This window comes from Somniosus microcephalus, chromosome 17 (assembly GCF_052327205.1).
Source record: "Somniosus microcephalus isolate GS21.2 chromosome 17, FLI_Smic_1.0, whole genome shotgun sequence".
Classification (NCBI taxonomy): domain Eukaryota; kingdom Metazoa; phylum Chordata; class Chondrichthyes; order Squaliformes; family Somniosidae; genus Somniosus; species Somniosus microcephalus.
The window spans coordinates 27,564,325-27,591,390 of NC_141003.1; the positions used below are offsets into that span (position 1 = coordinate 27,564,325).

General features: G+C 46.6%; 1 protein-coding gene across 11 annotated transcripts in view; it reads right to left on the reverse strand.

The window, feature by feature from the left end:
- The window catches only part of LOC147105595 (caldesmon-like), a 256,048-nt gene that overhangs the window by 53,509 nt on the left and 175,473 nt on the right, over positions 1-27,066 (reverse strand). For 10 of the 11 annotated variants that reach the window (XR_015081519.1, XM_086010133.1, XM_086010131.1 and 7 more), the window contains 2 exons: positions 22,678-22,806; positions 2,597-2,993 (listed from right to left, as the gene is read on the reverse strand). Coding sequence is in view for 10 of the 11 variants with exons in the window: in XM_086010133.1 (XP_085866259.1) it covers positions 2,597-2,993; positions 22,678-22,806 (526 nt within the window). In the remaining variant the exon portion in view is untranslated. The remainder of the gene's footprint in view (positions 1-2,596; positions 2,994-22,677; positions 22,807-27,066) is intronic. The other variant, XM_086010134.1, reaches the window with a different exon arrangement.

Here is a 27,066-nt window from a genome sequence, read left to right on the forward strand (position 1 = left end):
TTCAGTTTTCTGAGTTTGCATGGCTGGCAAGGAAGCCTTGATTACCAGCCTTGCGCGTTGGGAAATCGCAGGCTGGCACCACCCACGATATTCTGCCCATTAATTCTGATGAACAGCGGTCTGAGGGCAGCACAATATGCACACCGGCCAATGCAGCTTCCTGCAAACCGCAAACTGGGGAGACCAAAACGCGGCACCATCAATATAAAATAGTCACTAATAAATCCAATAGGGAATTCAGGAGAAGCTTCTTTACCCAGAGAGTGGTAACTCCTACCACAGGGAGTGGCTGAGGCGAATAGTATAGATGCGTTTAAGGGGAATCTAGATAAACACATGAGGGAGAAAGGAATAGAAGGATATGCTGATAGAGTGAGATGAAGTAGGGTGAGAGGAGACTCGTGTGGAGCCTAAACACCAGCACACACCCGTTGAGCTGAATGGCCTGTTCCTGTGTTGTACATTCGATGTAATTCGATGTCATTCTATGTAACTCGGAAAATTGGGCCTGCATAGGAAAAATGGTAAACTACTAACTCCTGGATCTAAGCATAGTCTAAACCATGAAGGGTACACCTCAGACAGAAAGTAGAATTTTGTGATTTTGCATTATTGCCTTTTTTTAATCATTCCACTGCAATTATAAAAATATCAGGACATTGTGGGCACAACACCCTCGATTTTCTGTCTATTAAAATTACAGGGGAGAAATTTTTGGCAGCCCACCTACTGTTTCCCGATAGGCGAGCTGGCAGGCTGCTCCCAGCATCTCTCGCTTCCCCCCTCCCAAAACACCACTCCCGATATCTTCACCCCACCCTCTCCCCACAGCCAAAGTGTGGGAATACCTACCCACAGTGTGCAGGGGGTTTCAATCACCTACAGAAGATAAAAGCCCTGAAGTGGTACCCCCAAAATCCTGCCGGTCGGCATCAAGTGCAGACAGTTGGCCACAGCCATGGACACAGAGTTGGGGGGCCCATCACGGCAATTCTGGGAATTGGAGCAGCTTGGGAGAGTGGGCATAACAACATGCTAAATAAATTGGTAGGGAGGAGCAGTGACATACATCCCACTCAGAACCATAGTAGCTGGGGCCTATCAACTGAGTTTATAATAATGATTATTAGAAAAGCTACTCTATCATTTTTTTAAATATAAATGTAATCTTATAAGTAAAATGTGCTTTTCTCATTTTCGCCCTCTCCTGACAGCACTGATTCCGATCCCATTCTGCATATGCCAGACTAGAGCATGAGTATCAGCAGACTGTTCACCTGTGGTGGGCGTCACAGCAGAGCCTGGTCATCTTCTCACTGAATGTCTGTACATGTGGACTTCCCAGCGGTGATGACTGAATAACAATCAGCAGAAAGAACCCTGGCTGGCTTCTGCCCTTTCCCAATCCCAGGCTCCTGAGGCTGTAACAGCCCAAGTGCAGACTCAGCTGAAACTAGCTCCTCAATGGTCTACTGGGTAAAGGCACCAAGCCATCAGGGCCACAACTGAACCGATCGGATCCCTGCCTGGTGCCTCTCCAGCTGATCTTATTTAGTTCCTTATTAAGAAATCTATACAAGTGTTATTCTGTAGACTGCGATACTGACTTTCAAAGGCATAGGGGTAGAACTGTGCCTTGGGCGATGGCGTGAAACAGGCGATGCCGAATCGGCAGCCCGTTTTACACCCCACCCGGCTTTTTGTCCAATAGAAATGCAAATGGAAAACAGGTTGCCAATTCGCAATCCCCTGTTTCGCATTACCGCCCAACGCGAATTTCTACCCCATAGATTCGACTTTGTGAGCAAACCGGCATAATTCCAAAGCAAGCTTTGAATAAAATGATGTATTACAATTGCAGCAAGCAATGAATACTCCTACAGCACCAGCATCACTCTTCCACCCCTGGAGCTCAATTTGAATCCTGTCCAGACAGAGGGGATAAACATTTCCTCTCACTGCTGCCCATTAATGGTTATAAGTGAATTGAGTTCTTTAACATTAATCTAATCTGCAGAGGACATGAGTCTGTAGTACAAACTACCCAGAATTTGGCACTGAATATGGAAGTGTGCTGAGAATGGAAATATCCTGTTAGTGCAGCCACTAACAAACATTTATTTTAGTGTTGAGGCAAAGGTAGGGGAACAAATTGACTGCAGATTATTTAAGAGTCAATGATAAAGAGCTGAATTCATAGCTACTTTAAAATTAAACTGTGTGTAGTCCGCTAAATTAAAACACATTGAGGTTAATCTTCCTGTTCCTGTGGTCGGGGACACCGCATTGTCTGGGTGCAGCATAGAGGAAAAAGATCAAGGGAGCCCACCTGATTTTTCCACCCATTAGTTTAAAAGATGGAAAATCGGGCGGGCTGTATTACAGGTGTACGGACCTCCCCGCCTGATTGTCCTTTATACACTTCACCCAGGTAATCCAATACGCACAGGCACAGGAATTGGAACATCTGTCCTGTCTTTATACCTACGCATGCGTTAAAGTAGAAATTAAAATCTGCAATAAGGACACTTAAGCTGAGGGAAAGAGACCAAAGTGATGGTCAAAGTGATTTGGTCAGCAGAGCTGCTTATTTTACCTTTTCGATTTGGTATGGTTTTTCAATTTTTTCCTCTACAATCTCCTCTTTTTCTATCACCACCTCTTCAGGTTCAGGTTCAGGCTCTGGCTCGGGTTCTGGTTCTGGTTCGGGTTCAGGTTCGGGTTCTGGTTCTGGTTCAGGCTCCTGCCGCCACTCATTTCGTTGGTTGTTCTCCTCCTCCTCCTCCTCCTCCTCCCTCTCATTTCTTCGGATTTCTTTTGAAATATCTTGAGTTTCTTCTTTTACTGTTGGGTCAAATTCACTCTGACGCTCCATGGCCTCTTGAAGACGTTTCTGGCGTCGTTCTTCTCGTTTCTGCAACCGGTCTGCATTGTCATTGTCTTCATCCATCATACTTTGAGTTCTTGAAACCTTGGTCTCTTCTTCCATTGCACTGTATTGGAAGAGGATTTATTGTTATCAGATTTGTTTTACACATTTATACTTGTATTAATTTAAAGGACAAAAATATTACTTTTAAACCACCCCCACAATTTCCTGAGGTGTGTTTTCAGTGGGCCAGCCTCCAAGCTGGAAATTCCCATTTGGAATATTGTCCTTTAAGTGAACATCTTCCTCACTTAGCCAACACTGCTGCACCAGTATGTAAAACTGAAAGGGTATTAACCTAATTAAATAAATTTAACAAAAGAAAGTCATTTCAAGCAAGTGTCTTCCACACTCCATGCATAATAGACACCATATCAGCCTCCGTCTCACCCATTTAACCTCGTATGGAAATTTTTGCAAAATTGTTTCCTGCTTCAAAAAACTAAATGAAGCAAAACATTCAAAATCTGGTGGAAAACGGTGCGGCTGTAGTCACCTAAAGTCGTTGCTTTGAGGGAGAAAGGCCTACCAGTGGCCTGGTCTCCTCCACGAGGGCCTTGCACACTTACCTTTTGAGGCCTCAGTCTCGGCCTAGGCCTTTAAAGAAAATGGTGCCATTCCTTTTCGTGCTGCTTCTGCCCTGCCACTATCCTGCTCGGAAGAGGAATATCCAGCCCTACATCACTAACCTTACAATTTATAACTCTGAGTGACTGTCTTCCTTGGTCGCAGCACCTTATTCAGCAACCATCAGTGATGATGATTGGGGGAGATTGAATCTGGGGACCATTAAGATAGTCACCAATAAAGCCAATAGGGAATTCAGGAAAAACTTCTTTAGCTAAAGAGTGGTGAGAATGTGCAGCTTGCCACCACATGGAGTAGTTGAGGTGAATAGCATAGATGCATTTAAGGGGAAGCTAGATAAGCACATGAGGGAGAAAGGAATAAAAGGATATGCTGAGAAGGTGAGATGAAGTAGGGTGGGAAGAGGCTTGTGTGGAGCACAAACACCGGCATGGACCAGTTGTTCCGAATGGCCTGTTTCAGTGCTGTACATTCTATGTAATTCTATGTCATGCTTAGATAACCCAAGCTTACATGATCAACTTTACTGGTCTTTTTCTATTTAAGCAGTGCTGAGTCATGATGATAAGGAATCATACGACTGCATGTGGTGGCAGAGGTGGATGTTAATAGATACGAAGACCATCGATAACACATGCCAGTAAGATCACTGATAAAGGGTCAAACAATTCTTGGAGTTAAGAATGTGAAATAGGTATACCCTGTAATAAGCTAAATGAGTATTCTCATTCTGCTGCGAGATTATGGATTAGTTCAGAACAGTATAAACTATTAATAGCAATGGCTCTGTAGGATGTGCCAATGGGCTATGATCATTCCAATAAATTTAGCATTGCAGATTTTAAATCACAGGAAGCAAATTTTGTTGGAGTTTCTCTCGCTCATCCGCCGGCATAAAAGGGAGTTGCCGCCATTCTTACGGTTTCCTTGGCTCTTCTGCTGAAGTTACAATGGAGAAGTGGGAGAGCTCCCGAGAAAGTTCACACCCAGGGTAATGGAAGAAATCACGGAGCGTTCTGCTGCCATGATTAATGCAGCCGTTTGTTTTCAGCTCCTTTAAGCCCCAGATAGGTTTGTGCAGGAGGCATGAAAGCCAAGCCAAGCTCTTGTTCTACCTCATGTCCGCAAACACTTACAGAACCTTTTGAAGAACGTGTTCCTTTGACATGATTGTAGAGATAGCATAAACAGAAGGTGCACTGACTCTCACATTCAACACTTCCTCTTTAATGACCATACAATAAAAATGAAAAGAGTGCCAAAGCTCGAGAGACCATCAGCATCACTTGAACAGAATTGTGCATAATTTGTTCAAAAAGCAAATGCCAATGACTAATTATTAATTAGCTAATTTAACTCCAGATATGAACCCCATTACAATCAGAAATATTTGCACTCCAGACAGCTTTCCCCAGTGCTAAGCTTTACAGTCCCGAAATATTCCCCATTCGGCCAAATCAAAACTCGTTTCAACCAGTTAACTTGCAGGTTGTCCCTGCTGAACATTCGGGGGTAGACGGGGTTAAGCGGATTCATTCCCATTTATGGTTCGTTGTGAATCAAAGTGGCTGTTTTTTCAAGAATCTCAGATCAGGACATTACCAGGTCAGGGGTTAGGGCATGCAATTTCAGTGACTTAATATGAAACCAATGTTCTTTTTTTTCTAAGCAGTAATAAAACTCGTATATGGATTTGGAGATCAATCCTCTAGATAGGCACAAACTGTATGTACAAATACCGTAGCGTGAGTTAATACGAGACTTTTGGACCCACATGCCTTCCATATATAGAAAGGCTATTATAGATGATCTCATCCCTCTTTATTTTCATTAACACTAGAACCTTTTGTGTTGAGAGGACATGGCTTGGCTCTGCAAATTGCTATTAAATTAAAATTCTATTTTTAAACACATGCCAACTCATCATTTTGTTAATGACTGCACCCAAATGAGGAACTCTGTATAATTCTTGAAATCTAAAACTAACCTGGGGTAGATCTGACGTGCTGCCAATATCTATCAATCTTTCACACAGAATATTCCAGTGACCTAATGTTAATCTTAAACTCTTGGGTGCTATAATTCAGAGAGCGCCACAAAAAAAGCATTAGATGATTTATTAACCCCCACTAAAGAATTGAGAAACTGATCAATACATTTGAATTAATCAGCTAAAATGCTACCCCGATTTCTGTGTGTCTTCCTGGCTTCCTTGTATTGCTAACAGAAAACAAGTCACAAGTAGGTTTGTTTTAAATAGTTTGTTGTGGTATTTCCTGTAGCCAATCCATTTGATTTTCTCTGTGGTCTCGTAGCAACTCATTTAAGAAATTGGATTCTCTAGTAGACTGGGAAAGGGAAATGTTTGATCCATCCCATTTTCCATTAATGGTCCAGTGGCTTTGTATTTGCTGCTTTGATCTGCCTGGTGGGCGAGATAAATCTTTGTAATTGATGCTTTCAATGTTTTTGGTGAGCTAGTGGCAATGCTTAAGAGGCATCTCTTCTCTGATATTCAGCTGGAAGGATATATGTATCCAACGGTGTATTATAACACCGACTGGTCCAAGGCTGGGGGCCGAGTGTCAGTTTCAGCCACGCAGTGCTTCCTTTATGTACTTCTCGCATGTATCCACCCCTTCTTTGCCCCACTATGGGTGGATGTGTCTTTATCCGCTTAGGCCCCACGTTCTGGATTGCTGCCCCAAACTCCTCCGCTCACCCCCTCCCCAAACTTCTCCGCTCACCCCACCCCAAACCCCTCCACTCTCCCCCGCAAACCCCTCCGCTCTCCCTCCCCAAACCCCTCCGCTCCCTCCCTCCCCAAACCCCTCTGCTCTCTCCCTCCCCAAACCCCTCCGCTCTCCCTCTTCCCCAACCCCTCCCTCTCCCTGTCCAAACCCCTCCCTCTCCCTCCCCAAACCCCTCTGCTCCCCCCTCCCCAACCCCTCCGCTCCCTCCCCAAACCCTCTGCTCTCTCCCTCCCCAAACCCCTCCGCTCTCCCTCTCCCTCCCCAAACCCCTCCGCTCCCCCTCCCCAAACCCCTCTGTTCCCTCCCCCTCCCCAAACCCCTCCCCCTCTCCAAACCCCTCTGCTCCCTCCCCCTCTCCAAACCCCTCCGCTGTCCCCCTCTCCAAACCCCTCCGCTCTCCCCAAACCCCTCCGATCTCCCCCTCCCCAAACCCCTCCGCTCTCTCCCCAAACCCCTCCAGTCTCTCCCCAACTCCTCCAATCTCCCCCTCCCCAAACCCCTCTGCTCTCTCCCTCCCCAAACCCCTCCGCTCTCCCTCTCCCCCAACCCCTCCCTCTCCAAACCCCTCCCTCTCCCTCCCCAAACCCCTCTGCTCCCCCCTCCCCAACCCCTCCGCTCCCTCCCCAAACCCTCTGCTCTCTCCCTCCCCAAACCCCTCCGCTCTCCCTCTCCCCCAACCCCTCCCTCTCCCTCCCCAAACCCCTCCGCTCCCCCCTCCCCAACCCCTCCGCTCCCTCCCCAAACCCCTCCGTTCCCTCCCCCTCCCCAAACCCCTCCGCTCCCTCCCCCTCTCCAAACCCCTCTGCTCCCTCCCCCTCTCCAAACCCCTCCGCTCTCCCTCTCCCCCAACCCCTCCCTCTCCCTCCCCAAACCCCTCCGCTCCCCCCTCCCCAACCCCTCCGCTCCCTCCCCAAACCCCTCCGTTCCCTCCCCCTCCCCAAACCCCTCCGCTCCCTCCCCCTCTCCAAACCCCTCTGCTCCCTCCCCCTCTCCAAACCCCTCCGCTGTTCCCCTCTCCAAACCCCTCTGCTCTCTCCCCAAACCCCTCCGATCTCCCCCACCCCAAACCCCTCTGATCTCTCCCCAAACCCCTCCGCTCTCTCCCCAAACCCCTCCGCTCTCTCCCCCTCCCCAAACCCCTCCGATCTCTCCCCAAACCCCTCCGCTCTCTCCCCAAACCCCTCCCTCTAATCCTTTAAGAGCTTCCTTAAAATCCACCTCTTTGACCAAACTTTTCCTCACTCCTCCTTTGGCTCAGCATTTATCTTTTGGTTATGCCTCTGTGAAGCGTTGTGGGACATTTTTCCACGCTACAGGTGCTATAGAAATGCAAGTTGTTGTTGTTGCTCATTTACACACACATTTCCTGGCCAGGAGAGAGCTCTGTGGGTGCGAGATTACACGGAGCCCCTCTCCCTACAGCTACATTTAAATGTTTAGAGTGCGGAGGCGGGAATGTCTGTATGCAAACTTTTAATTTCACTGTCAATAAGTTTAACAAGGGGGCGAGGAACCACAAAAGCACTTTCTGAAGCGGGTTTGACACCGCAATGGAGATATAATCGATGCAATGCGAAACCCAAGTAGTAGGAAACTCTCCCTTCTAGGGGTCTCACATTGCTCTGCTCCAGAATCGGGCTGGACCCCATACTGTGGAATTATGTCGCAACTGTAGCATTTCTGTGAAGTGGAAACCACTTCAAAATGTCTGCATTTCCAATACAGCTGTTGTGTCAGTGTGGTGTGGTTTCAGCATGAAGTTATAGCAGAAGTCCAGCATTCTGAGGGACATGAATATGCATCCAAGGAATCCATTTCTCTGGTAGATGGCAGCTTTCTCACCGCACCCCCACACCACTCCCCCACCGCCCACCACCCCACCCCCCCGTCCCCAACCCCAACTCCCTAATTTCTTTCTGTTTTAGCATGGGGTTTGAACTTTGGTTTTAGTCTGTTTGAAGCTAGATGAGTACATGAGGGAGAAAGGAATAGAAGGATATGCTGATATGGTGAGATGAAGTAAGGTGGAAGAAAGCTCGTGTGGAGCATAAATACTGGCATAGACCAGTTGGGCTAAATGGCTTGTTTCTGTGCTGTTCATTCTATGTAACTCCATGTAAAAAGTATTGACATGATTACCCCCCAGATCAATCACATACTACGAATAGTCTACAATGATCAGCAGTAGAATTGGATTCCTCATTGACTTCAATCTATTGACGATCAAAGAACACTCCATAGAGCAATTCAGTGAGGCTCCATTTCTGGAGCGGTGCCTTGCTTAGGAGGGAGCACGACCCAGACAATTGGGACCATGATGTTATAGCTCTATCTCTGATTCATGCTCCCATGTAACGAGGCTCCAATCTGGGAACACAGCCTTGCTCGAGTTGTGTTTATGTGATCAGTGCACAAGGTCTGACAAAGGTCAAACGTGTTGCATTCCTGAACACACAGCACATCAAGATGAGTAAATGGACTTTTTACAGTTCACATTTCTTTGTCCTAATGCAACAGGCTGTCCGGACAGCAAATCTCTTCCATCCTAAAGGTTAGGACAGTGAAGAACAGTGTTATTCAATTCAACCTCTGCATGAAGTAGCATCATTTGAGGTTAAATGTACCAAACCATCCATAAACTGAACAGTACTGATTCATATATCTCTAGCTCCAGTAGCAATCATTTAAAAGCGTTCCAGATGGCTCAGTGAGTATATAGTGAGCTCAGTCAGTAAGTAACTGAGCCACAAAGACCAAGAAGGTCCCAAGTTTGATTCTCAGCCAGTGCCGAGTTAGATTCTCTCATCAGATCAGTGATTAGCCAACGCTCGTGCAGGAGGAAAATCAGCCAGGGCTCCCACGACCTCTCTTGTAAATGAGTGTCAGTGGTGGGCAGCATAAGCATGTTGTCCCCCCATGTTGGAGTAGTGTGCTGACACCTGGGGCCCGATTTTGTGGATTGTGTGGGAAATGGTCGGATTCCCCGAATGTGGGGTTCTGACTCACAAAAAAATGTCAGCCAGCTGCACGCAATTTTCCCTCAAGTGGCCAATTAATTCCCAGTGTGTGGACAGCCTTGCTGATTGTCCATTTCTAGTCAGAAAGCCCCACAGTATGATGTCATCATTCGTGGTGTTTTCAAGGTCCACAGCAAGCATTGATTCCTCTGTTGGCTTCCAAATGAACCATACAGGATGGCAGAGGAGCCTGCAGCAGCTGTGGCCAGTGCCAGACCCCGAGCTGCCTCCAAATTCGACGAAGCTTCACTGCAGGCATTATTGGATGGGGTTAAGGCCCACAGGGAGGTCCTCTTCCCTAGGTCAGGCAGGAAGAGGCCTCCCACTGAGACCAAGGCTGCATGGATGCAGGTGTCAGCAGATGTCAACTCGAATGTGCATGTAACCTTGGCATCACATCTCTACCTCCTTCCTCTACTCCCCCACAGGACCATCCAAAGCCCCCGTCCCCACTGTGGAGGAGGAAGAGGCTGTGCAGCCAGACTCCTCAGAGGAAGCTCCAACCTCTGAGGGCGCAGCGTCAGCAGAAGTAAGCGCACCCAGCACCAGCGCAGACACTCACACCTCGGGGGGACCTTCGGGACATAGAGTAGTGTTGTCACCTGGTGTTTCACAGCTCACAAGTGAGCCTCAGCAGATTCTGGAGACAGGGACAGCAGTGGAGAGTCCTCGTCGGAGGGCGTAGGACTCTGCCAGCTCAGCTCAGCTGCGCTGCATATCGACCCTCTGCCTCTGGGTCCATCCGCAAGAGAAGAGGTGATGGATCTCCATGCACAGATGCAGGAGTCTCTGGCAGGTTTTGTCTCCAGGGTCGCTGCGAGTGTGGAGCGAATGGAGGAGTCCATAGCGCCCAAGAGCAGAGCCTTTGTGGAGTCATTGGCACATGAACGCATCACCATGGAAAGGTTGGCAACCTCCATGGAGGAGATAACTCGCCAGGGTACGGAAAACATGGTGAGTGCTCATAAGAGAATGACATCTTTTGAGGAGCGTTGGCCATCTATTGAACAGAGAAACCAGACCATCATGGAAGTCCTTCTGAGTAGGACTGCCAGTGCAGAAATGGGTCCCCATGGCCCCCTAAAGCGCAGCAAGGTGCTCTCAAGCCACTTCCAAGCGCTGGCCTCTTCTGGCCTGTGCAGCTTCAGGTGAGTGAGCAGCCGCCTGGTGCTCCTGGTGCTCATCCTGCTGTTCCTGGTTCTGCTGCTGCTGCCTCTGCTGCTGGAGATCCTCTAATGGCAAGAAGGGAAGGAAAAAAAGGCGTCCCATGTGATGTGCCTCAATAAATCCGAGACTCGATGTTAGCGAAACAAAACAAGGCTTTTATTGACTTAGAAGGTAACACACAGAGGAGAGGTATCTTCCATCCAGAGGTCTGCCGTACTGGATGTGATGCAGGCTGGGCCAGCTTACATAGGGGCCAGGTATGGGCGGCGCCCTACACACAGTACAATACAATGGTGAGGAAACGGAACTGAGGTAAGGGAAATGAAACTGAAGCCAACCACAGTCACAGGCAGAGAATACCAATGAGTGATGAATGGAATATTTCATCACACCATGCTTCTCATAGATGCCTCCGCTGAGGAAGCGCTGAGTAAGGGTGGGGAGAGGGGCTTCCCAGGAGATCACATTGGAGAAGTGTGTGAGGCTCCAACCTTCCACAGCTGTGCCTAAGCCTTGAAGAAGTAGCCCCAAGCCTGCAGCAACAAGGTCCTTCACCGATTAAATCGCAGCTTTCCCGAATGACCTGCAGCTGACAGCAAGCAAGCCGGCAAGCTTCACGCCAGGTTTCATCAGCGAGGTTCCCCGCAGGCGTGTTTAGCGTGGGGAACCCCACAAAATCACAACAGCCCCTGAAAATAGGTTTAAACATGGTAATAATTGGTGATTAGTGTTCCAACGGCCAGTCCCGCCAGCGGCGGGCGGGACTGATTTGGGTCGCGGAGAAACGGCGGTCCGAAAGTCGGACGGGGCGGGGAATCAGGCGGGGGGAGGGTCGCAACCCCCTATTTCTGCGATTTTCAGTCCCCGCCCGCCTGAAAACCCGCCCGACGGCTGGCAGAAAGTCGGGGCCCTGGTGTCAAGGTTTACACATGTAGACTGGCAAAGTACCAGAGATATTCAGTGCCCATGGAACTCCATTTCAGCAACAGTCAGCGGCTTCAGAAGAACGGAGGGGAGTCCTGTCCTCAACCACTATCCACACAAATACAATTCGAGCAGGTGTCACTGGATAGCCATCGGGAGTCTCCACTTTACCCCACCCTAACCTAGGGCACTGAGGCCAACTGCAGCGCTCTTGCTGCCGGCCAGCTGAGATCAGCTCTTTCAACACAGACTGCAAATCAAGCCTACGCCCCTTAATAAATTAGATAGAGTGATACAAATGTGCACTGAGAACTCAATGCAATCCAACTTGCATGACTTCAAGTTCAAAGCTCACTGTTCCACTGCACAGGTAGAAAGTCGCTCTCACCGCATGCACGTCGCCATCCATCATCCACTGTTGAATTGTACGTGAATGAGGAGACAAAATGTCCCTTTGCACATGTACAGCCGCTGTCTTACTAAAATTTCCTTTTCACATGTCGGTGCCTGTAGCTTGAGCATCAGCAACAAATGCAACTGCCTTTTAAGTCTCCGATTACGTAATTTTTGATTGTTACTTTTCCATCTGGTGATCTAATGTAGGTGTAGCCTTGTTAGTCTAGTGTGAGTCTATGTTTGAGTCTGGGTGTGCGGGAAGATAGAGGGGGAATTCTGGCACTCTCAGAATACGTCTAGTCTTCTTTGAAATACTTAAACTAGGTTAAGAGTATAAGCTGAGTCGAACAGCACAAGAGGACTGAATTACTGTCAAAAAGCAAAATACCACAGATGCTGGAAATCTGAAATGGAAACAGAAAAATGCTGGAAGAACTCAGCAGGCCAGGCAGAATCTGTGGAGAGAGGAGATAGGGTTAACGTTTTAGGTCAGGGCCTTTCATCTGACGCTAACCCTGCCTTCCTCTATCCACAGGTGCTGCCTGACCAACTGACTTACTGTCAGTGGATACAGTCATTGTCCTAGGGTGCTTCTGTGATGGTATCATTTCAACTGCAAATGCTCAGCTCCCTGACGCTGTTGACCTCAGTGTCAGTTTCAAAGGGAGTTCTGATGGTGACACATCCTCTTTTACTGGAAGCTTTCTTCTCATTATCATAATTAGTCATGAACAAGACCAAAAGGACGGAGTACAAGTTTTGCAAAATTTGTTCTTCACCAAATGTTGCTTTTATTTTGGTTTCCTAACTATTTTAAACAACAGAATGCTGCAATCCGAAACTTTTGTTTCTCAGTCTCCCTTGTAAAGCTCGACAGCTGAAGTCCAGGGCAAATTCCCAAACTATTCTGGGAATCTTATCCAAGCATTGGCTGGGTTAGCTGGCATCCTGCTGCTATCCAGAGACATCCGATTTTACTAACTTGGATTGTGCAGATGTTGTTTTAATTTAAAGTTTCAACACCTTCTAAAAATGCTTTGGAAAAGAGACTTTTCGACGGGACTATAATGTTCGATGTCAGTGCTACTGAAGTGAGAAAAGGCAACCTCAACGCTCTGTCACTGCACCGTCATTCTAATATTCCGCAAAGTAGACCATGACAGTCAGAGGCTGCAATGACGCATATTAAGAAGCTACCTTATTGTTATTGGCTAGTGAAGTTATAGCAGTAGAGACCAGAGATTATAGGGGTGTCTTGGCCATAAAGATGAGCAAACCGCTCGTCAGATAGTGGGTTTAGCTTAACTCAGACTGGCCCCAGCCCATTGAACTCACAGTTCGATCTAAACACTTCAGATTCAGATTTTATGTAATGGAGACTTCTACCATTTTAAAAGAAATACAAACTTTTAATTCCTAGAACCAAACAATTTCAAATTAGTTTAGATTTCTGCCTAGGATCTGTGCTGCTCAACTCTGCAATGTATTATTTTATTTTTAAGAATTTAAAAATGTACAATTCAAAAGGGTAAAATGAAAGAATATTGTCCCATTTTAAAAATAGCTTATCTCCTTTCAACTCAAATTAAAACTGCATACTATTAAAACTGCTCAAACCGCTATTTGGGTATGGTATCCAGTTCAGGGTGCCCACAGATGAGAGAGACAAATGAAAGCTTAAGAGGCAGAGCAGACAAGAGGCTGATCCCTAGTGTCAAAGATTTGCGTTATGATGAAAGACTGGAGAGACTTGGGATTTTCAGCCTGGAAAGGAGGCCTGGGAGAGGTGATCTTATAGAGGTATACAAGATAGTTAAGGGACTATTAAAGGTAAATTGCAAGAGTGGAATAAGGGGGACACAGGTTCATGTTAGTAAAAGGTAAATTTAGGATTGAACCAAGAATTCTTCTTTGCATAAAGAGTGATCAACACTTGGAATAATCTGCCAGAAATAGTAGTGAGGGTAACAATCCTGGAATATTTCAAGAAACAGTTGGATGCTGGGGACTTTAGGATCTCTGTGGATGGATGAGTTAAGATGGGCTGAATGGCCTTCCAGTCCATATTTAACTTGTGAATTACTATGGCCTTTGTGCTCGTTACTATGGCCTTTGTGCTCGTAAGATGCCTCATTTCAGATTTATATTAATGGGCTGTTGAATGTCATGTGCAATCATTTCAATTAGAACAAATCTCCGGGGCACAAGGCTGTGCACCAGTGCCCCCTACGGGAAACACATCCTGGGCACGCAGCTGGTGATATTCCTCCCAGTGAAATGAAGAGACAGGAAGCAACAGGCTGCACGCTCGTGATTTCCCCAGATGCACTCCCCGGGGAAAAGACAGACATAAAAGGCAACCATCCAAAGCAGTCCCTTAACACTGGCTGGTTGAAAACAGCTGTAGCTTTCTTGTGGTACCTTCCTTGGTGACAGTTGGCCACTCCCAGTGTCCAGAGAAACCAGAAAAAAAAGCACAATTTTTTAAATATATACATATATATATATAAATTCAGACTGCTATAGCTGTCCCAGGTTTTAATTCATCGTGCTGGTCTTTATAATCTCATTGAAACATACGGTGAACCTCATTCGTGGAAATTACAGCACAGAAGGAGGCCATTCAGCCTTTTGTGCCTGTGCTGGTGTTGGCTCTTCAACTAGAGCTGCCGACTGTACTCCCACTTCCCTGCCCTTTCCCTGTATCCTTATATATTCTTCCTTTTCAAATACATTTCCAATTCCCTTTTGAGTGATGACATTCATACTTAATCCTCCCTGTAAATTCCTGACAGTTCAAAGGTCTTCTATTTGGTGGTACATTAGTGACTAATAAAAAGCTGGTTGTATGAAAGGATATCCTTAATTTTTATTATAAATCACCCTGGCACTGTCGGACATTTATGGCACTCCCTTTATGATCTCAAGGCATCTTATAATTCTGCTGAGAGTAATCAGTCTTTAACCACAATCATGAGGCTGGCCAGCAACAAGACATGGAAAATCTATTACTGCCCAAAAAAAGGGGAGGGGGGGGGCGGGGGATGGAGAAAAGAGGAAGTTCGGAGACTCAGTGGGTCCTGCACATTGTAAAATCAAATCTGCTACTCTCAATCCTGTCAAAGGGAGGGAATCTGTGGATCACATAGCTGCCATTTTGTTAGATTTGCACAATGTTAAACTTATATCAGAGAACCAGTCTCCAAATGACCACAAATCAAAGGCTGCACGCCTGCGATTTTTCTCTACACGCAGTCGGCGGCCATGACACCTCACTGGCAGCAGAAACTCGGAAAATTGGCTCTTTTATTTATAATGTGCACCAACAAAGGGACAGGCAGGAAGGAAGGGGAGGTGGGGTGGCTATGTTAATAAAGGAAGGAATCACTTTAATACAGAGAAATGATATTGGGTCAAAAGATCTGAATAATGAAACAGTTTGGGTGGAGGTAAGGAATAATAAGGGGAAAAAAACACTAGTGGGCGTAGTCTATAGGCCTCCGAACAGTGGCAACTCTGTTGGACGGAGTATCAATCAGGAAATAGTTGAGGCTTGTAATAAGGGAACATCTATAATTATGGGGGATTTTAACTATCATATTAATTGGACAAATCAAATTGGGCAGGGCTGCCTTGAGGATGAGTTCATTGAGTGTATTAGGGATGGGTTTCTTGAGCAGTATGTAACTGAACCGACCAGGGGGCAAGCAACCTTAGATCTGGTCCTGTGTAACGAGACGGGATTAATTAAAAATGTCCTAGTAAAGGATCCCCTTGGAATGAGTGACCATAACATGGTTGAATTTCATATTCAATTAGAGGGTGAGAAGGTTGGATCTCAAACAAGCATGCTAAGCTTGAATAAAGGAGACTATGAAGGTATGAGAGCGGAATTGAGTAGAGTGGATTGGGAAAATAGATTAAAGGGTAAGACGATACATGATCAGTGGTGTACATTTAAGGAGTTATTTTACAACTTCCAAAAAATATATATTCCACTGAGAAGAAAAGGGTGTAAAAGAAAAGACAGCCATCCGTGGCTAAGTAAAGAAATTAAGGATAGTATTCGACTAAAAACAAGGGCATATAAGGTAGCCAAATCTAGTGGGAGGATAGAGGATTGGGAAAACTTTAAAAGACAGCAAAAAATAACAAAAAGATTAAGAAAGGGAAGATAGATTATGAAATTAAATTAGCAAAAAATATAAAAACAGATAGTAAGAGTTTTTATAGTTATATAAAAAGAAAAAGGGTGGCTAAAGTAAATGTTGGTCCCTTAGAGGATGAGACCGGGAAATTAATGGTGGGAAATATGGAGATGGCAAAAACACTGAATGAATATTTTACATCAGTCTTTACAGTAGAAGACACTAAGAATATCCCAACACTGGACAAACAGAGGGCTAAAGGGGGGAGGAGCTAAATACAATCAAAATCACTAAGGAAGTGGTACTCGGTAAAATAATGGGACTCAAGGCGGATAAATCACCTGGACCTGATGGCTTACATCCTAGGGTCTTGAGGGAAGTGGCGGTAGGGATTGTGGATGCATTGGTAATAATTTTCCAAAACTCCCTGGACTCGGCAAAGGTCCCGGCAGACTGGAAAACTGCAAATGTAACACCCTTATTTAAAAAGGGTAGTAGACAGAAGGCTGGAAACTATAGACCGGTTAGCCTAACATCTGTGGTAGGTAAAATTTTGGAGTCCATTATTAAGGAGACAGTAACAGGACATTTGGATAATCATAATTTAATAGGACAAAGTCAGCATGGTTTTATGAAGGGGAAGTCATGTTTGACAAATTTGCTGGAGTTCTATGAGGAAGTAACATATAGGGTGGATAAAGGGGAACCAGTGGACGTAGTGTATTTAGACTTCCAAAAGGTATTTGACAAGGTGCCACACAAAAGATTATTGCTTAAGATAAAAAATCACGGGATTGGGGGTAATATTCTGGCATGGATAGAGGATTGGCTATCTAACAGAAGGCAGAGAGTTGGGATAAATGGTTCATTCTCAGACTGGCAATCAGTAACTAGTGGTGTTCCGCAGGGGTCAGTGCTGGGTCCCCAACTCTTTACAATCTATATTAACGATTTGGAGGAGGGGACCGAGTGTAACATATCAAAGTTTGCAGATGATACTAAGATGGGAGGGAAAGTAGTGAGTGAGGAGGACATAAAAAACCTGCAAGGGGACATAGACAGGCTAAGTAAGTGGGCAGAGATTTGGCAGATGGAATACAATACTGGAAAGTGTGAGGTTATGCACTTTGGCAGGAAAAATCGTAGAGCAAGTTATTATCTTAATGGCAAGAAACTGGAAAGTACTGAAGTACAAAGGGATCTGGGGGTCCTGGTGCACGAAACTCAAAAGGTTAGTATGCAGGTGCAGCAAGTGATTAAGAAGGCCAATGGAATGTTGGCTTTCATTGCTAGGGGGATAGAATATAAAAATAGGGAGGTATTGCTTCAGTTGTACAAGGTATTGGTGAGACCGCACCTGGAATACTGCGTACAGTTTTGGTGTCCATACTTAAGAAAGGACATACTTGCTCTCGAGTCAGTACAAAGAAGGTTCACTCGGTTAATCCCGGGGATGAGGGGATGGACATATGAGGAGAGGTTGAGTAGATTGGGACTCTACTCATTGGAGTTCAGAAGAATGAGAGGCGATCTTATTGAAACATATAAGATTGTGAAGGGGTTGGATCGGGTGGAAGCGGGGAAGATGTTCCCGATGATGGGTGAAACTAGAACTAGGGGGCATAGTCTTAGAATAAGGGGATGCTCTTTCAAAACTGAGATGAGGAGGAACTACTTCACTCAGAGGGTGGTAGGTCCATGGAATATGCTGCCCCAAAAAGCTGTAGAAGCTACATCATTACATAAATTTAAAACAGAAATAGACAGTTTCCTAGAAGTAAAGGGAATTAAAGGTTACGGGGAGCGGGCAGGAATTTGGACATGAGTCTAGGTTCGGATCGGTCATGGCCCTGTGGGTAGCGGAGTGGGCCCAGGGGCCGTGTAGCCTGATCCTGCTCCTATTTCGTGTGTCTAATTCTGTTAGATTCAGGAGATGGTTCTGTGATAGTGGATTGGCGGTTAGGATCAGATCAGCCATGATCTTATTGAATGGCGGAGCAGGCTCGAGGGGCCGATTGGCTACTCCTGCTCCTATTTCTTATGTTCTTATGTTCTTAATCAAGGTACAGTGTTGTTGTAGAGAGGAAAGGGAGACGCTTGTTCTGGGCCCTCAGCAACACATAGTTACAGTTGCTGCTGCCCAGACAATTTCTCTAGTTCTGTTGTCATGGAGACTAATGGGCTCCACAGTTGAATTGATGGATAAACACGACCCTCAGCCGTCTGCCTTCCTCTACTGTCCCACCCACCCTTTCTTTAAATAGCTTCATTAAAGTTGCCTTCCCATAAGCTACTCTTTGTGTAATAAAGCAGAACTTGTATATAACTTGCAGAACTCTTGCATTGTTCCACGGAAGCTCAGCGTACGCTCGAGGAACAGCACCTCATCTTTCGATTAGGCACTTTACAGCCTTCTGGACTCAACATAGATCAACAATTTCAGATCATAACCCCGGCCCCTATCATACCCTTTTGTTCTGTTCTTCTCTCCCACGTGGCAGCTGTCTTTCATTCTGCCAGCGCAATTTACACTTCATCTAGAGCCATCCTTTGTTTCTTAACCTGTCCCATTACCATCTCCTTTTGCCTTGAATATCTCTTAATGTCTCTCAATGTCTCTTAACCTCTCCTGCCTTCTATCCTATCACAGGCCTTCCCTTTTGTTCTTTCATCCCCTCCCCCCTTTCCCAGCTCCTACACTTGCTTAAAAATCTCTTCCATTTCCTGCTTTTTTCCAGTTCTGACGAAAGGTCATCGACCTGAAACATTAACTCTGTTTCTCTCTTCACAGATGCTGCCTGACTTGCTGAGTGTCTCCAGCATTTTCTGTTTTTATTTCAGATTTCCAGCATCTGCAGTATTTTCTTTTTATATTATTATTGTATATAAAAAGGTTGATTTAAATGGGTTAATGTTAGTATTAAAATAGCAAACAGGGGGGGATGAGGTCCAAATGTATTGTGGGCATTATTTAGTATAATAAGGAGCAATTTCTATTTCTATTTAAATAATAACTTCTAGAAAACATAGAAGAGGTTTGCAGCACAGAAGGAGGCCGTTTGGCCCATTGTGTTTGTACCAACTTTTTCCTAAAGCAATCCAAAACTTTTCCCATAGCCCTGTGTCGTCCTATGTTCAAATTTTTATCTGTTCTTCCCTTAAAAGATCCGATAGTCTCTGCCTCAACTATTCTCTGTGGCAAACCATTCCTTGCTCCAACAACTCTCTGGATAAATGAAATTTCTCCTAACCTCTCCCCGCACTGTTTTAGTGACAATTTTAAGTTGACGATCCCTTGTTAATGACTCCCCAACCAGAGGGAATAGTCTTTCCCTATTCACCCTTCATAATTGTAGAATCCTCTTTCAAATCACCTCTTAACCTTCTCTGCGCCAATGGAAATTGCCCCGAGGCCCAAAATTCCTGGGGTGGAGGAGGGTGCAAATCGAACAGTAGGGTGGGACACAACCCAGATCTACCTAGTGTGTGCCCCAATTGCCCTCCATCAGAAATCTTCATCTGGGGAAGGAAAGGAGCAGGCTAATCTTCCGCCCAGCACCCTACATCCTGGACATCCATATACTCTACATCTATTGCATTCCTTTATCTATACAATTAGTTACTTTTATTAAATTTGTCAAAGACAAGCAGCCTTTACAAATCCACGCTTGCTTGCCTTAATTATCCAGCACATCTCATGAAATATGGATTCTGTGGGCTGGATTTTGTCAATGGGGGCACGTTGGGGGCGGGACTGCTGGCTTTCGGGTTTTAGTCCCGCCCCCAACAACGTCGGCCAACCCACGCTATTTTCCCTTGATTGACCTTGTTAAGCCCGCCCTGCAGGGGTAAAATAGGGATAAGCCTCTTAACTGCCTGTTAACTACCTGTTAACAGGCAGTTAAATGGCAGTAATCCCCTTCCCGCCTCGAGGAGACGGGTCCCTGCGCGACTCGGGGACCCGCCTCCTGGGAAGATGGCATGGAGGCGGGTTGGGAGCGGGTTCGGTACCCGCTCCCAGTTTCTGCCATTTTCCCAGCAGTTCCGCCTCCCCAGGGCTGGCAAAATTCCTCCGTGTGTTTGCCCACAACTGACATTAGACATCTGTAGTTACCCTGTTTATCCTTCTCTCCTTTCTTGAACAAAGGAGTTACACTGTCTACCTTCCAGTACCCTGACACATTTTGCATGACTAAGGAGCGAGCGATTAGGAGCTAGAACATGTAAGACCTACATTACCACCAGGGGGCAACACTGGAGTAAACCACACTGAGAACAAAGGAGAATAAATCGGGTTCATGTTATTTCCAACTTGTCCAGAGAGTTCTTCCCTGCTGCCACCTCCGGATTTAGGTGCCAAATTTGATGATTCATTGCTTCTGTGCAGGGTTTCACGTGACGGGGCGCATATCAGGAATGTGAGCATGTCTGATTCACAGCTCGCATGATTTCCATCTACCGAATTTAATGGGTAGAAAATTACGTGGGCCACAAATCAGGTGCATCCATCTCTGCATTTGAGTTCCCTATATGCTCTTCCGTCTCTCTCTAGTCTCTACCGGGGTTGTTAACTTTTAAAATTGACCCCAATTTATAAAACAGTCAATAACGCCACTTCTTATTAGAATGTAAATGGAACATATCAAATATAATCTTTTACAAGAGGGTTACGCAGTGTACAGAAGTTGGCAGGTGCTGAGAACTGACTCTATTCGGTATAGCAAGCAATAAATAAATGAATATTTGGAACACTTTCTGTTTGGATCTGGGCTTTGCATTTAAGAGTTATGAATGGATTGAGAGTTCTGTGTAATGACTGTGAATGGGAAATGATTTGGGACATTGGAATTCTGCACTTGGATCAGGTGGGTGTTTGTCTGAAATAAACTGCACTACATTTCATTTGTGACATCTAACTCGGAAAATTCTTTTTTCTTCCCTTATTCTTGGCAAACACTGTTGCATTAGTGGTACAGGTCGCCCCACTTCCTTCGCCCCACCATTGGCAGCCGTGCCTTCAGCCGTCTAGGCCCTAAGCTCTGGAATTCCCTCCCTAAGCCTCTCCACCTCTCCCTCCTCCTTTAAGTCGCTGGTTAAAATCTACCTCTTTGACCAAGCGTTTGGTCATATAATGTCTCCTTCTTTGGCTTGGTGTCAATTGTTTGCTGATTGTGTGCCTGTGAAGCACCGTGGGACATTTTACTATGTTAAAGGCACTTGAGAAATGCAAGTTGTTGTTGTCTTGTCTAATTGGAAACCCACCTTTCACAAAACTGCGCCTCACTGGCACATTTTAACAGGCAGTGGACAAGGGTATGGTGCTTTGTTGTGGGAAAAGCCAGCAAGAGAAATAGCTAGCTCTTGGGAATCAGTTGAGCGGGGGTGGTACCACATGATGTCTGCGTCTTTGGAACGCAGAGGAAGTGAGGACATGGGAAAGGAAAATATAAAATTGAGCAGCAACAGGAGCTGTAGAAAGTAACCAGGAAAGTACAGGATCGAGTGCAGCAGGGAAGGTACAGGGAAGCGGAAACCAGGGATAGAGGCACAGGCCAAATGCAGGGAGTGAGGCCCAAGCTGATGTGGAAAACGCAGTGAGAATTACAGTGAGCGGGAGCAGAGCAGCGAGAGAAAGATAGACAGAAAGAGAGAGAGCCCAAGAAGCAGTTCAGAGAGAGAGAACCCAGGGAGCAGGTCAGAGGAGGAGAGAGACAGAGTGAGAGAGCACCCAGAGAGAGGGAGAGAGGGAGAGAGAGAGAGAGAGAGAGAGAGAGAGAGAGAGAGAGCGAGAGAGAGCGAGAGAGAGAGAGAGAGAGAGAGAGAGCGCGCGCCCAGGGAGCAGGCCAGAAGATACTGATTAATGGTGGGATACGGACCCACAGATGGCAACTGTTCTTTGGCACCTTACCCAGGTGGTCATTCTTCACATGAAGTGCCCAGGCAGTGACTGGCTTCAAGCTATTCCACCACAGAAAGCATCACAGTCAAGCCTAATCCTGACCTCATTTGGCATCGACAGCTGCGCACCTTTGCAGCTGGGGAGGTCACTGGACAGTGATCAGGAACAGAACCCTGGCTTATTTATCATGTTTTAACACATTTTTTTAAAACAAATGAACTGTACTGGGCTAACTCAGGAAAAAAAGAATAAATATCAAGAAAACTAGAGGCTTTTATTATCTGTTTTCTTGCCTCTCTCAAGGGATTACATGGGTGCTGGTGGGTGGGGTGCATTGGAGGCCGTGATACCTCACTACAACATGGCTGAATGGGACAGACTCGATGGACCAGCTGGTCATTTTCTGGCTGTATATTTTTGGGTGTGATCTGCAGGAAAGCACAAAGTGTGAATCATTGAATGATAAAGCACAGAAGGAGGTAATTCGACCCATCGTGCCAGTGCCAGCTCTTTGAAAGAGCTTTCCAGTTAGTCCCACTCCCCTGCTCTTTCCCTATAGCCCATTCATTTGTAAATGTTGCAAAAAAGTTGGTTTTACCCAGTGGAGCGGCTGAAATCATGGTTCTCCCTCTGTGCTCCAGGCTGTGCTAATTCTGAGGGTGTGATCACTGATCCTGCCCTCCCAGCGAGGAGCTGCACTCAAAGGGAGCACGGGTCAGAGAATTGGTGCATGGCCTTGCCGCCTTATCTCCAGCCCAGTGCACTGCTGGGACCGGTCCGTTTACCTCTTGATCTTTTTATTTGGAAGAATTAAATTGGAGAAAAAAAAATCCGAGTTTCTACAGAGTCTCTCTACCTGTTCTGGGAATTGAATTCCACAGTGTCCTGGCTAAGTGCAGATTCCCGCAGTCGCTCTTGACGAGCTTTGCGACGTCGTTCCTTAGCGAGTTCTTCATCATCATCATCTGTCCGCTGACTGGTCATTCTGCAGACACGAGAATTCATTGTGAATATATTTAACATTCGCTGTCTCTCATTAGTAGCCACTGCTGGGGCAAATCAACTTAATTCACCATAGAAACATAGAAGATAGGAGCAGGAGTAGGCCATTCGGCCCCTCGAGCCTGCTCCGCCATTCATGAGATCATGGCTGATCATCTAAACTCAGTACCCTGTCCCTGCCTTCTCCCCATATCCCTTGATCCCTTTAGCCTTAAGAAATATATCTAACTCCTTCTTGAATATATTTAATGAATTGGCCTCAACTGCCTTCTGTGGTAGAGAATTCCACAGATTCACCACTCTCTGGGTGAAGAAATTCCTCCTCATCTCTGTCCTAAATGACGTACCCCTTATCCTTAGACTGTGACCCCTGGTTCTGGACACCAGTTCAAAGATTCCACCGTGCCCACCCCCCCCCCCCCACCCAAACGCCGGCTCCTCAGTTAGTGATAGAGTTTCTGAATAATATTTCTTTAATCATGAATCATATCGGGAAGAACAGTCCTTGGGAGTCCTATATTAAGCATATACAGAGAAGAGGAAATTACAGGGTGTGGTACTGTACTTGGGTGAGGGAGCTGTAAGTAAGCGGGGTGACTTCTATGATCAGGAACTTGTAGCACAAAACAGCATTAAACAAAATAATCACTGGCCTGTTTTGATTGACCAATAAGGGTGATACCGAGGCCCCAGTGTCACCAAACAAGGGTCAGCACAAGTGCCCCTTGAAGGGCACCACTAATACAACATACATATGGTCTAATCAAACTACCATGCTTTAATGAAGCAACAAAAGGCCAGAAGTAACTTAAACAATTAAATGGCAATGTTATTACTGGTGTCTCGGAAGCAATCCATAGCCTGCGGTGTCCGCCGGTCGCGGAAGCAGAATGATCGTGGCTCTGTTGGAATCTCACGGGTTATGTGCTCGTGATGAGCTCCCTGGAAGCACCAATCCCCCACTGGGAGTGGCCGATTTCCCCTAAATTGCTTTCTATCAGCTCCTGGTGCATCAGGCAGTGTAGTGGTGTTTGCCTGCTGTATTTGCACAATTGGCACGACTGTCGAGTGAAAGGCAAGTGTTTACCCCTTGGTCAAATACACAATTGAAAGCAGGCGTTTATCTTTTGTAAATGTCTCTCACAGCTGCCATGTACTTTTAGTTGGATTATAACATTTTATTATAGACCTTTTATATGTTACTAGCTGGGGAGCCCCGCGTTGCGAGGGCAATTTTGGGGCGCGAGGGCAATTTTGGGGCGTTTGGTCTCCCTGCCCCTGTGTGTCCCCCCTCTCCCTGTCATGTCCTCTCCCTGTCCTATCCCTCCCTCCCCTCTCTCCCTCCCCTCCCCTCTCTCCCTCCCTCCCCTCCCCTGTCTCCCTCTCCCCGCCCACCCCTCCCCCACTCCCCCGCTCCCCTCTGTCCCTCTCTCCGGCCCCTCCCCCTGCCTAGCGAGCCCCGCGTTGCGAGGGCAATTTTGGGGCGCGAGGGCAATTTTGGGGCGCGAGGGCAATTTTGGGGCGTTTGGTCTCCCTGCCCCTGTGTGTCCCCCCTCTCCCTGTCATGTCCTCTCCCTGTCCTATCCCTCCCTCCCCTCCCTCCCTCCCCTCTCTCCCTCCCCTCCCCTGTCTCCCTCCCCTCCCCTCCCCTGTCTCTCTCCCCTCCCCTGTCTCCCTCCCCTCCCGTCTCCCTCTCCCCCACCCCTCCCCCACTCCCCCGCTCCCCCACTCCCCTCTGTCCCTCTCTCCGGCCCCTCCCCCTGCCTAGCGCCTGAGGTCCGGTGCTGTTGCTGAGGTCCCCCGCGTATCGCGCGGCTGATGGACGGCCGCTGCGGGCGGGCGGGCAGCGCATGCGCGGTGAGTGTGGGCGGCGCATGCGCGGTGAGTGCGGGCGGCGCATGCGCGGTCAGCGCGAGCGGCCCGCGGGAGCCGGCAAGGCCGTTAGCGAGCGGGAAACTTCGGGCGGCGCGCCCGCGCTCCGTCCGCGACACCTGAGAGGGGGAAGTAGAGAGAGACAGAGAGGGAAGAGGAGAAGGCGAGAGAGGGAAGAGGAGAAGGAGAGAGAGGGAAGAGGAGAAGGAGAGAGAGAGAGGGAAGAAAGAGAGAGAGTGAGAGAGAGAAATTTTTTCAGCTTCAGGCCCCGAGTCCCCCCTGCGCGAGGGTGAGGAGGGGGGGGGGGGTTGCTAAACACAATATAAAACTCAAATAAATTGTTAAATTAATTGCCTAACACATAATTGAAATATTTACCTTAGTTCCCTAACACACAGAAAGTGTGGGGGAAAAAATCGTGGAAAATCAAGATGGCGGCCACTCACCTCGGTTCAGAAGGATAAGGCCCGCCCACACACGCACCGATTGGTCGACCGGTCAGGTCACCGAAGCGTAGGATTGGTCAATCGTCGAGTCACTCGACACTCAACTGTAGGAAGACCTTGACGTCACACGGTCGCTAATGAGATGCTAATGAGCGGAACGCTGAACGTTTTTGGGATACCGCGGGCGGGATTTTTGTCCGGCCGAAACGTAAATACGCCGATGACCGGTCCGGAATCGCAAGCTTTCTTTTGAGGCGACGCGCGCGTCGGTACGCTCTGTAACTTCCAAACGTATAGAGACCAGGCAGACAGACAGACAGACAGAAGAGCCGCTTTATATATATAGATGTCAATTTTCATTCAGCAGTCTTGTTTTGGTGTGTCAGTCCTTTAAATGATGCTTGAAACAAATTAGGAGCTGCGGAATAATTTTTGATGGATTGGAGTGAAAAGGGTCACAGGTGTCATAAGCATGATATTTATATTGTCATTTAAACACATCATTGGCTGATATGGTGAAACAAACATTTTGGTGAGTTATGCTTTCGAGTGTAGGACAATCAGCTCTTCAAAAACTATTGTGGCATGGAGCATTGGCCCAGTAATTCCTGTCACAACGCGTGAGTACGGACGGGGTACTCACGCGTGTGCCCGGAGGAATTGCCGATTTTCAGCATGCACAGCGCATGCGCTGAAAACCGGCATTTCCTGTCCTCTGACCCAAGGGGTTAAGAGGCAGAACGCTTGCGACTTGTGATGCAGCGCGTGCGCACTGAAATTCCTTTTTTTTCCCCCCAGAGTTGCCCGAGTGTAAAGGCCTCCGGTTTTTACACGTGGAAAAACCAGACGAAAGTATTTAGTTTTACAGGTAAGTGGTCTTTTAGTACAATTTAGAATTTTTTTTCCACAGGTTTATTATTTTTAAAGAATTTACAGTAAGGTAAGTTTAGTTTTAGACCCTATTTAAAAAAAAAAAAATTTCTTCAAAAATTTGATTAATTGTTTAAAATATATTTTTTAACTTATTTATAGTTAATATAATCAGTGGGATGTTTTTTAAAATTTTATTTAAAGTTTAAGTAGTGTTTTGGCAGCCCATACTTTTCATGAGTTTGACAGTTCTTACTCTCAAACTCATGAATGAAGTTTCCCCTCCCCTGATTGGCTGCACAGTGCTCACCTGATCCCAGCCGGCACATCGCACTAACTACGCCGCTGGATCAGGTAAGCACATCGCGCAGACATCTGAACCGGGCCAGTGACAGGAAATGCAAGCAGGCCCAGGCTTCAGATGTCGGCGCGCCGGGTGAGTGCACATCGGGGGCTTGCACGCGCGGCAAGCTCCCGATCCTAATTTCAGGACCATTATCTTTGCCATTGTTAGAAACAATTTTGAAACTAATACTCAGAGTATAGCAGTACCCGGCCATGATTAAGAACTCTATCACACACTCAAAGCTAAGTCCCAGACTCCATCTACTAACATCATATCTTCCTCCTCAACCATTTCTCTTGTCTGTACCTGACACTGAAAACACGGTGCATTCAGGCGTAGTGACAGCAGCTGTATGATCTCGATGATACGGTCTGGGATTATTCCCAAGATTCCTGTCTTGTATTCAAAACAAAAGAGGAACTTTCCTAAACAGAGTCTCATATGTTCCAAAATCTGCTCCCTTACTGTGCTGTAAATGGATAAGTGTGCTCAGGATTAACAATTGCTCCTTAACTGTGCTATTGAACACTGGAAAACATAGGAACAGGAGTAGGCCATTCAGCCCCTTGAACTCATTCCGCCATTAGATAGTGGCTGATCAGAACCTCAACTCCATTTATCCGCTTGTGCTCCATATTCCTTGATACCATTATCCAACAAGAATCTATCAATCTCAGTCTTTAAAATTTCAATTGTCTCAGCAGCCACA